The sequence below is a fragment of the Peromyscus californicus genome, unplaced genomic scaffold (assembly GCF_007827085.1).
Source record: "Peromyscus californicus insignis strain IS unplaced genomic scaffold, ASM782708v3 Scaffold_11__1_contigs__length_118956290, whole genome shotgun sequence".
NCBI classification, from domain to species: domain Eukaryota; kingdom Metazoa; phylum Chordata; class Mammalia; order Rodentia; family Cricetidae; genus Peromyscus; species Peromyscus californicus.
Window position 1 is genome coordinate 105,039,480 of NW_026294402.1, and position 11,112 is coordinate 105,050,591.

At 53.9% G+C, this 11,112-nt stretch overlaps 1 protein-coding gene across 1 annotated transcript; it reads left to right on the forward strand.

Annotated features, from left to right (window-relative positions):
• Nucleotides 1-2,934: 2,934 nt before the first annotated feature.
• On the forward strand, nucleotides 2,935-8,708 carry Myl3 (myosin light chain 3). Its single transcript, XM_052729832.1, has 7 exons — nucleotides 2,935-3,090; nucleotides 5,091-5,118; nucleotides 5,246-5,395; nucleotides 6,492-6,665; nucleotides 8,036-8,113; nucleotides 8,351-8,390; nucleotides 8,516-8,708. Exons 1-6 carry the CDS (start codon nucleotides 2,935-2,937, stop codon nucleotides 8,377-8,379), a joined length of 615 nt encoding a protein of 204 aa, XP_052585792.1. The 3' UTR covers nucleotides 8,380-8,390; nucleotides 8,516-8,708.
• The last annotated feature ends 2,404 nt before the right edge of the window (nucleotides 8,709-11,112 follow it).

Sequence of the window (11,112 nt, forward strand, 5' to 3'; positions counted from 1 at the left end):
GTCCCGGGCTTTCCTGCCCAGACCTAGGGCCTGTGGGCAAAGGAAAGTAAGGTGGTTGCCCTCCTCGCCCCAGGACTGTGGAACCCAGCTTGCAGTTTGTCATCAGCTGGGCCATGGCTCAGATGTCAGAGCTTGTCGGGGGAGGGGATTCAGACTACCACCCTTTAGTTCTCCAGGCCCCTCAAGTCCTGCAGAATCCTGTCTGCTCAGCTGTCCTTCTTGGAGGGCATAAAGCAACAGCTTGGACCGGGGATCTGAGTGTTGGCATAGCCTGTCCTCCCTGCCCTCTTCCCTTACCTGCCCACCTACCCACCATGGTTTCACTACTGGCTTTAGCCAGCCAATCCCATTGGCTATAGAGAAGCTGGCCTTGGGGGGGGGGGTGTCGAAGAGTCCCTACTGAGGGCTGGATACCTGTCATAGTGTGGAAAGTTCTCCTGTGGACAAGCCTGGGTACTGCTACTCCAGGAACCGGCAGGGCAAGCTCAGAGTCAGAGTTCGAGCAGAGGCTAGCCTTAGCCCCATCTGAGCCCTAGGGAGGAAGGAGTTCTATGTACTTTCTCTCCATGAGCTGCCGCATGGGATCAAGACACCTCTCCCTCTCACCAGCCCAGCGAGAGGAAGATAGTACCACGAGGCTCTGACGACATGAGCCCCTTAGTACAGATCACAGACTGGAAACTGAGGCCTGGGTGGGCCTGCTATGCGCTTAACTCTGTTTGAGCTGCATTCTGAAGGATAACAGTGTTCGGGTAAATGAAATGGGGCAGGAAGTCTGGGTCACCCCGTGTGTACATCTTCAGCCCTGGGCCTCAGTTTTGCCCTGGTAAGTGAGAGGGATCTGGGTAGCATCCTGGCTGTGCTTGTGTGTGGATGACTCCACCAGCAGAGTCAGTGATGCCGGGGTGGCGGGGGGGGTAGCAGTGCTAAGGGTCAGCAGGTCTGGGCAGTCGGCTGTACAGAGGTTTCTCTCTGTGTTTCCCTCGGGTTGCCTTCTCCTTTGTGGCATTTCTGATGTCTCCGTGGACCCTCCCCCACGTCTCTCTTTCTCAATACTCTTGCCAAGCATCTGGAAGAAAAGTGAAAAACTTGTCGTCGTCCCCCCCCCCCCTCCAGCCCCGGATGCTGTCAGATTTCCAGATGTGGGGTGTTCTGCCCTCCAGATGAAGGGAGGAATGTGTTTCAGCCAGGCATGGCGACTCAGTCCTGGACTGCTATCCCTTCCTTGGGAGGCTGAGTGACAAGATGGGAGGATCCCAGATCCAGCAGGAAGATGGTAGGGTGCCCCAGGTTGAAGCCTCAATACCTTGTCTCAGCTTGAGTTATACCCTTCTTCATGCCTGAGAAGTCCCTTGGGGCTTAGGGTGGGAGGTGCTGCCTCTGAAGTTTCTATCAAAGGCTTCAGGCACTTAAAAATAACTAGGAACACCCCTTCTCCCCCCACATGCGCAGACACTAGGCGGGAACAGAACCCAATGTGTTTGCAAGATGTCCTCATTCTCTGAGTTTGTGCTGGAAGGGCCTCATGCCACCTCAGTCTCTCCATTTCTCCAAGTGGTGGCCCAGCCAGGCTGTGCTATGTCACAGTCATCTGCCAAGGGCAGGGGACCAAGGGAGTGGTTCCAGGGGCTGGACACTGTTGCTTGTGCCCTGGGGGGGGGGTGAACCTTTGGAGGAGGCATTGAGGGGTAAGAGTCTTCGACTGGCGCCCAGGAGCAAACCTTGCTCAGCACCTTGGGGTCCCTCAGAGATGCAGGATCCCCTGGAGCAGAAGGAAGCATGGGATAATGGGAGGAGTGGCAGGAGAAAGCTTCAGGAGGGGGCAAATGGAGGGGCAAGCAGGGAGAGACAGAGGGTACAAGGGGGAACTAGGGGTGAGCAAGAGGCCGGACCCTGGAGTATGTGGGGGAAGATGGACACTGGGCATCATAGCGAGGGCAGAGAGAAGCAAAGGGTGTGAAACTTGAGACACTCGTCTCAGGGGTTGGCAGGAGCTGTAAAAGGAGCCGTTGAACTAGCATGGAGGACAGTCCTCGAGGGAGCGCCACGGACCCTGTGACTGGGCTGCAGCTGTCTGCTGTAGCTAGACACTCATACACCAGTACATCTAAACACCCAGACATAAACACACAGCGGTCCCATCGCAGACACTCACTCAGACCCACACGGACATACGTGAATGCGAACACCTGGAAACAGGCCCACAAAGACAAGACACAGACCCTTCTCCCAGACCCAGCCTGCCACTCACAGACCTTGGCACGGAGGCACCCAGACAACATATACAAATGTCCAGAGACCTCCCACCACCCACACAGCCTGGGATCCCCTACCTGGAAAGGGGCCTGGACAGAGATCCACATCTACCCCGCCCTGCTCTTGAACACAGGACCTGGGATGCTCAGGTGCAGTTTAACTCAAGAGTGCCCTGCCCCTCAAGACATTGTAGCCCCATGGTGCAAAGCATGCAACTTACACTTTTCTAACCTTTACCTGTCCAAAACGTATTGGTCTGCAGAAGAGTAGCTCCGTGTGTGTGTGTGTGTGTGTGTGTGTGTGTGTGTGTGTGTGTGTGTGTCTGTCTGTCTGTCTGTCTGTCTGTCTGTGTCTGTGTGCCTGTGTGCTCAGAGCACAGGCTGAGCAATGGCTTCTGTCTCCCTCTCCCTCCCTCTCCCCAACAGGTGACTGGGGGAATGGAGCACCCTCCCCTCCCCCTCCCCATTCCTGGGCCTGAACAATGCCCTCTCCAGGACCCAAAATAGCCCCTTGAGCAGAGCCAATGCCCTTTTATGGCCCTGTCCCTATTGTGCATGGTAGGGGTGGGGCTGGGGTCATGAGGTATATGGGTAAGATAAAGCTCAGGGTGGCAGAAGACTCACCTACCCTGTTCTATCCATCCTTCCTCCTTCCCACCTCTCTGTGATTACAGCTCCGATGGCCCCCAAAAAGCCAGAGCCCAAGAAGGATGACGCCAAGGCCGCTGCCCCCAAAGCAGCTCCAGCCCCTGCAGCTGCACCCGCAGCTGCACCTGCGGCGGCACCTGAGCCCGAGCGCCCCAAGGAAGCAGAGTTTGATGCTTCCAAGATTAAGGTGAGTGAGGGAGCTGCGTTGTAGCAGGAGAGACAGAGCCGATAAGTGGATCTCAGAGTGGGACCTGCCACGGTGGATAAGGCCCTAGATGCTGGCAGTTTCTGTGCAGAGGTAAAACGGGACCTGCTTGTTTCAGACCTCTGCAGGACCGAAGGGGGAGGGATGGTGGCCAGACAACTGGTGAGACTCCCCTGAGGCTGCCGAGAAGCCCCTGAACTTTGAGAGTAGAGTCTGGACCGGGGCATGGTTTTTGGTGATTATGAAAACCAACTCCCCCGGTTCTTCTCTCTGGATTACATCTTTAGGAAATCCTGGAGCCAGCTGTCCCCCATCAAACAGGGCTCTTCCTTCTCTGGCTGCAGGGGTCTCAAGTCCATACCAAGCATCCTTAGGTGGAGTAGTGTGTAAGGGAAATCAGGGCCTTGCCCAGGCTGGGTGACACTCACTCCTGCCAAGATCACCAAGCCCACAGCTGGCAGAACCCTCCCGGGCTTCACATTTAACTGGGAAAATGGAGGAACAGGCTGGAAAGGGAGGCTCTGAAAGTCGTGCGGGAAGCTGGTTGTGGAGCACGGCTAAGCAGCCCCAGACCTTTCCTGGCCCAGCTGTCTTGCCCAGAGTCTAACTGGGAGAGCGAGCCATGCCCGCCACCTGTGGCATCCGCATAGCAGCACGCAGCCTGCGTCCTGTTCTCAGCTGGCCAGCGGCCACTGCTGCTCTGGCTGCCTCTTGAGGGGCCTGTAGAGTCCTTTCCACCCACACACACCCACCGAGCCCTGAGCCACTGCTACAGAACCTCCATCTGGTCACGTACCCTTCCCAGGGGCACCTGCCTGTGGTCATTGGGTTTGTATCCCAGCTCGGTTCCGCCTCAGCTGCTCTGATCCTTTGTTTCCTCAGCTGTGAAATGGGACCGTGAGCCCCCACTTGCAAGACTGCTGTACTCTAGAGTTGGCTCCCTGTTCCGCTGTCACCCTCAGGCCCCTTAATGTGTCCTGAGGATGCCTTGTAAGGCTCCAGCAGCTACCTTGAGACCCACGGTGGCATTATCCAGGCATGAGGTTGGCACAAATTTATGCCTCAAAAGAGGGGGATGAAAAGGCCCTCTTCTCTGTCTTTCTCTCTCTCCAGTTGGCAGAGAAGGACAGACAGAGCCTTTTTCAGAGGCCAGCAAACCCTGTCTCCCCAGGTTTTCCCACAGAGAGCTCCTAGAGCCGGGATGTGTTTTCTCTCAATACTAGGTTGAGCCTCAAATCGGAGGGTCACTCACTCACAGCAGGTGACAGGGATGGGGTATCCTTCTGCACAGTGCTGTGCACTGTGGAGGTTGTGGGGGACTCTCAGGAGCCAGTCATACCCCTCTTCCCCGAGCTCCATTCGCTGGTGTGACCTTGACTTTGGGGAGAGTGACTGCAGTGATAAAAATAGACTGGAAACCGATGAGGAGGGGGCTACTGGGTCCCGGGAGGCCTCCTGACCTCAGGGTGGCCCCATTATGTCACCAGAAAGCTACATAGTCCTATATGTGCTGGAGTGGGGGAGCCGCCTTGGGGCCACAGGCAGAATGTAAAGGGTAGATGCAGGCAGGGCTTTGAGGATGAGTGTCCAGCCTTGAGGGCCCCAAGGGGATCTGTGAGAGATAGACACACATATGTGCACAAGCATTCGCACTTGATTACCCACACACATGCTTCCCTGCTGACACAGCTTCTGGCCCGAAGCCGTATGCTTGCTCCTCCCCTCAAAGTCGGCTTGGTCAGGCCTGTGACACTGAGCACAGCCTCCGTGGCCTGACTGATATTACAATCTGATTACACATAGGTTGGACAGATGTGTGTGTAGTTGCAGCAGCTGCAGGAGGGTGTCTAGGTAGACGGCATGAGGTCCCGGGCGGTAGAGGCTGTGCTGTTGCTATGACGACAGGCTGGCACAGCCAAGGGCCTGAGGCCCAGGTGGCCCATGATGACCCAAAAGTACCCAATCTTTGGGCTTCTTTGCAGATCGAATTCACGCCTGAGCAGATTGAAGGTGAGCAGAGTCCTGAGCCCAGGGAGTGGTAGGGGTGGACCAGGGGTTCCCAATTCAAACCAGTGGGGTGGGGAGGGTGGCGGGTGCCCCCCAGAGAGAACCCAGAGCTCACTGCCCTTTCCCACAGAGTTCAAGGAAGCCTTCCTACTGTTCGACCGCACACCCAAGGGAGAGATGAAGATCACGTATGGGCAGTGTGGGGATGTCCTGCGGGCCCTGGGTCAGAATCCTACCCAGGCAGAGGTGCTCCGTGTCCTGGGGAAGCCCAAACAGGAAGGTAGTATACCCTGCCTGTTAGTGCCAGGCCCAGGGGAGACTGCCAGGGTGGGTGGCTATCCGGTATCATGGGAACCTCACTGACCTGCTTCCTGATTTTCTGCTGCTATTGGGATGAGGATATAAGGCTGGCTACCAGGTCATGGTGATAAGAGGCAAGCATGATGGGCATTCTGGACCTTTCCTGGCCATGGGGATGGACCCTTGTACTAATCAGAATCCATACTGGTGCAAGGGTCTGTCAGGGGACTTGGGTGCTTGTTTTTACCCGATTCTAGCCTCCTCAGCATCCCTTTGTGGGTCTTTGTCAACTTCCCTCACCTTGGCTGCTTGCTTTGACTCAAAGAGTGACACCTAGGCCCTCATCATAGGTCCAGGGAAGGCCTCTGATGGGCTCAACTGTGTCCACAGGGGGTGGGCAGGGTAAGGTCTATAAGAAATGAAACTGGGGTGTGGCAATATAGGCCAACAAACCCAACAATCAAGAGTTTGAGGTAGGTGAATCACCATGACTTGGAAACCAGTCTAGGCTACATAGTTCCAGGATAGCCTGGGTTACAGAGTGAGACCATATCTCAAAAAGGGGGAGGGGTGCTGGGGATGTTGTTCAGTTGGTAGAATACTTGCCTAGCTTACGTGAAGCCCTGGGTCTGATCTCTGGTACTACATAAACAGTGCCGGATGGTACATGTTCAAAGTCTAAAAAATAAAGATGTTGTAGTGCATACCTCTAATGCCAGCACTGGGGAGGTAAAGGCAAGGAAATGGCCATAAATTTGAGGCTAGCCTGGTCTACATGGTAAGTTTCAGAGTGGCCTGAGATATGTAGTAAGATCCTGGAGAGAGAGGGAGAGAGAGAGAGAGAGAGGAGTAGAGAACAGAGCCCACCTTGAACCCACTTGGGATGGCAAAGGTCTATGTAAACCATGTTTGCAGTAGATTGCCAAGTGCCTTGTGGTGGTGACACATTTTGTGCACAGCACATGCATCAGAGTGCTCAGGAACCGCTGGAGAGGGATGACCCCTCAGTGTTAGGCTCAGGGGAAGGCTGTACCTGTCCATCCTCCCACCTGAGACTTGGGACCCTCTGTCTGCAGACCTCAATTCCAAGATGATGGACTTCGAAACGTTCCTGCCCATGCTCCAGCACATCTCCAAGAACAAGGACACTGGCACGTACGAGGACTTCGTGGAGGGCCTGCGGGTCTTCGACAAGGAGGGCAACGGCACGGTGATGGGCGCAGAGCTCCGCCATGTGCTGGCTACGCTGGGTGAGGGCAGCCTCCTCCTCTACCGTCTCCTTCTCTGGGGAATCCTGGGGAAAACCCTTGCGTCACCTGCCCCTGGTCCTGTGTCTCATCCGTGACATTGAAACAGAATGATGGTCAAGGTGCTTCAACAGCAAGAGGTAGAAATACCGTCTAGGTGTGGCTGAAGGAAAGCTAGAAGAAACAGCAAGGGTGGGCACAGCTCTGGAGACAGGTCAGGAAGGTAGTTCGGGATTAGTAGTCCTGATGTTCATTGTTCTTTGTGGCCAAGGAGGTGACATACCTGTGACATCTGTGGGCTCTAGGTACCGCCCACTGTCTTCACCACCATCAGGTACCTGGTCACCTAACTCCTCAAAGTGACTTTTTCATGCAGAAAGCATTTATTGAACAACTGCTGTGTTCAACCCTATGCTGGTCTTAGGGTTTGCACATGCGTGTGTGTGTGTGTGTGTGTGTGTGTGTGTGTGTGTGTGTGTGTGTGTGTAGAGTGTGGGAGTCACCACAGTTGGTACTTTGCCAGTGAACAGCACAGGACAGTACAGTCAGAAAGTGCCAGACTTCAGCTAGGAATGTGGCTGCCTAGGATCCTGGGTTGGATCCTCAGCACTGGTGCGTGCATATACTCCCAGCACTTGGGAGATGGAGGCAGGGGAAGCGGATGGTCAAGATCACTCCTAGTTATAGCCAGTTTGAGGCTAGCTTGTGATAACTGAGATCCTTTCTCAAATAAATAAGAGAAAGAAAGAAAATTTTAAAAAAAGAAGAAGCAAATTTGGGGCTGGAGAGATGGCTTAGTGGTTAAGAGCACCGGCTGCTCTTCTAGAGGACCTGGTTTTGATTGCCAGCACCCACATGGCAGCTCACAACTGTCTGTAACTCCAGGGGAATCTCACACCTTGACACAGACATACATGCAAGCAAAATACCAATGCGCGTGCGCGCCCGCACACACACACACACACACACACACACACACACACACACACACACACACGAAAAGAAAAGAAAAATTTCAGACTGTCTATGGAGCAAGGAGAAGTCTCTGTCCCTTCCATGGACCCTTCTACCAGTCTCAAAGGGTTACCCCAAGAGACTGCTATCAGAGGCGGGGGACCCCTGCCAACCTGGCAGGGACAGAGCACAATATGTATGTGAAGATGCCTAGGCTCAGAGGGCCCAAGTCTCCATCTCAAGGTCAAGGCCACTCACTTCTTGACCTATGATTGGTTGTTCTGGGCTTGGAAACAGGGGTGATGGCTATCCATGACCTTGGGAGCGACGCTGGTGGCAAACCTACCATCCAGAGGGCTTCAATGGGCTCCCCCGTCAGTCACCCTCTGGGTGGTGTGACTTACCTCCATCCCTGCCAGGTGAGAGACTGACTGAAGATGAGGTGGAGAAATTGATGGCGGGTCAAGAAGACTCCAACGGCTGCATCAACTATGAAGGTGAGCTCAGCAGGATGGAGGTTTCCTGGGGAGAAGGCAGGGGGATGACCCAATTCAGCAGGTGGCAGTCTCCTGGGGAAGAGGTATAGGGACACAGTTCAGCTGGGGTAGAAAACTTCTGGGGAGCAGTCATGGGGACTCAGCAAAGCAGGGTCTTCTGGGGAGGGGCCATGTACCCAGCTCCACCCCTGGCTGCCCCCCAGGAGTCCCAGCCACTCCTTTCCCCTTTCCTTCCAGCATTCGTGAAGCACATCATGGCCAGCTGAGCCTCTCACAGGTGAGACGTCATTCTTTAACACTCACTGTCACTGTCCCCACCCCATCCCCGCCAAGGCCAGCTCTCGGTGGGTGTTCTGCTGTCTTGATACAGCCCTTCTTCCATAACCTGTAGTTGCCTTTCAGGAAGCCCAGGGCAGGCCAAGCTGGGGACATCTCGTCTCCCAACCGTGATGCCGACACCAGGTCCGGAGCTTCTGGAAGGAAGGGAGTGAGCCAGACTATGTGCCTTTTCTGGCTCCTGTTGGGATGTGCTTGCCACCTGTAATAGCCTTTCTGTCTCCATCCATGGCCTTATGAATAAATGATTTCCTTCCTTCCTCTCTCTCCCTCCATCCTTCCCCTTCTTTCTTTCCTTCCTCTCCATTGCTCTCTAGCTCACTTCCGCTCGTCCTAAGCTAGAGGTAGCCTCGCTGTCCTTCCTTCGCTCGTCCCTCATGCCTCCCTTTGGAGGCTGCAGTTGCGCTGGCCCACTCAACACGAGCATCCCACCAGGACCATGAGCACACTGTCTGAACAATGAACTAACTACAGGCCATCGGCCCTGAGCCATTGGGTCACTGAAGCCTGAGCTCAGGCCCAGTGCAGGAAGTGGCCTGGCTGAGTGGCAGGAGGAATGCAGGGCAGGGCAAGAGCTGACTTTGTCCCCAGGCTGTGAGATTTGAAGGACCATCAGCCACAGACTTGACTCTGATGGAGAAACCGAAGTGTTCTGCCCTAGGAAGAAGGCAAGGGCCTTGCTGGGGTGACACGTGATCGCCAGTGGTTCCTTTGGCCCCAGTTTCTCAGTGGAAGTCATGGCTGTGGGGCTCCATGGGCACAACAAGAGGAGGTGGCCCTCATATGTTTGGTCAGGAGGAAAAACAATGCCCAATGGAGAGGAAGGCCCGGAGGCTGGGAATGGAGTCTGGGAGTGGAGGCTGGGAATGGAGGCTGGGGATGGAGGCTGGGAGTGGAGGCTGGGAATGGAGGGGTCAGAGGGAAATTGGACTATACAGGGTAGGAAAGCCCACAGGACCAGAGGTATGCAGGAGCTCAGCACAGCCTCATCAGGGCTCATTTCCATGGCCTGTTGTGTGTCTGAATACAGAGTCCAGATAGTGTGTTCTAGAGCAAGCTCTAAGGCCGTGCGAGCCAGGCCGCCTGGGGGTATTGGTGTGGCAGCAGTGGAGTCTGAGTGTATAAGGATTGTGAGGGTATGTAGATATGTGTAAAAGGGTGTTTGTGTATGTGAGAGGGTGTCACTGTGTCACAGAAGTCTGTTGCTGCTTCTGATTTTAACCCTTCAGTGTGTTAAACTAGTTAACTTTTCACTGAGCACTTGCTGTGTGTCAGGCTCTGTTCCAGGCACTAGGGACATAGTGCTAGGGAGAGCAGTACAGGGCTCTGTGTGTGGAGCCCACGCAAAGCAGACAGATGCCAGACTGGCTGGAGATCAAATAACAAGGAGGCTGAGGGTGCACTGAGAGCAGGGAAGGAGCTGGAAGTGTGTGTGCACGTGTGTGCGTGAACAAACTTGGCGCCATAGTGACTGAAGTGGGTGGCAAGGGGCAGGAGGGACGGAGCCGGGAGCTGGGTGGCTTGTAAATAATGAGGTCAGACATTGTATGAGAGGACAAGAGTGTGACAAAGATTGGAAGGCCAGGAGCTAATACTCAGAGTGTGGAAAGAATTCATATAAATCACCCCTTTGGAAACAATCTGATTAAAAACTGGGCAAAGGACCTGAGCAAACGACTCTAAAGAGGATGGACACAAGCAGGCATGGTGGTACATGGCTTTATCCCGGCATCCGGGAGAAAGAGATCGGTGGATCTCTGCGAGTTTGAGGCCAGCCAGGCCCACATAGTAAGACTCTCTCTTGGAGAAAAAAGAAAAGATGGACATGGGGCTGGGCATAGAGCTCAGAGATAGAGTGCTTCTATAAGGCCCACGGTTCAATCTCTAGTACTAAAATAAAATTAAAATAAAATTTAAAAAAGATCTGCTTTGGGGCTGGTGAGATGGCTCAGTAGCTAAAGATGTCCTGATGACCTGAGTTTGAGCCCTGGGACCCACATGGTGGGAGGAGAGAAGTGACTCCTGAAAGTTGTCCTCTGACCTCCACACATGTGCTGTGGTGTATATGTACCACCCTCTGGCACAAACAAATGTGATTAAAAAAATTAAAGCTAGCCGGGCGGTGGTGGCGCACGCCTTTAATCCCAGCACTCGGGAGGCAGAGCCAGGCGGATCTCTGTGAGTTCAAGGCCAGCCTGGGCTACCAAGTGAGTTCCAGGAAAGGCACAAAGCTACACAGAGAAACCCTGTCTCGAAAAACCAAAAAAAAAAAAAAAAAAAAAAAAAATTAAAGCTATTCAAATAGCCAGTCGACCAGCAAAAGGGCGCAGAGGATGGAACTTTTCACCCTAACCCACCCATGCTTGGCATCTGTTAGACAATGGAATAGCATACACATGAAAAAAGATTTATTTATTTTTATCTTAGGTGTATGAGTGTTTCGTCTGTATGTACATATGTGCACTGTGTGTATGCCTGGTAGCTATGGAGACCAAAAGAGGGAAGGCATCAGATCCCCTGCAGCTGGAGTTACAGGTGGCTGTGAACCATCAAGTAGGTGCTGGGAGTTGAAACTCATCTTATGCAGGAGCAGTAAGCACCCTTCACCTCCCTCCAACCCCATTATTCACATTTATTTATTTGTTTGTTTGTGTTAGAGGATA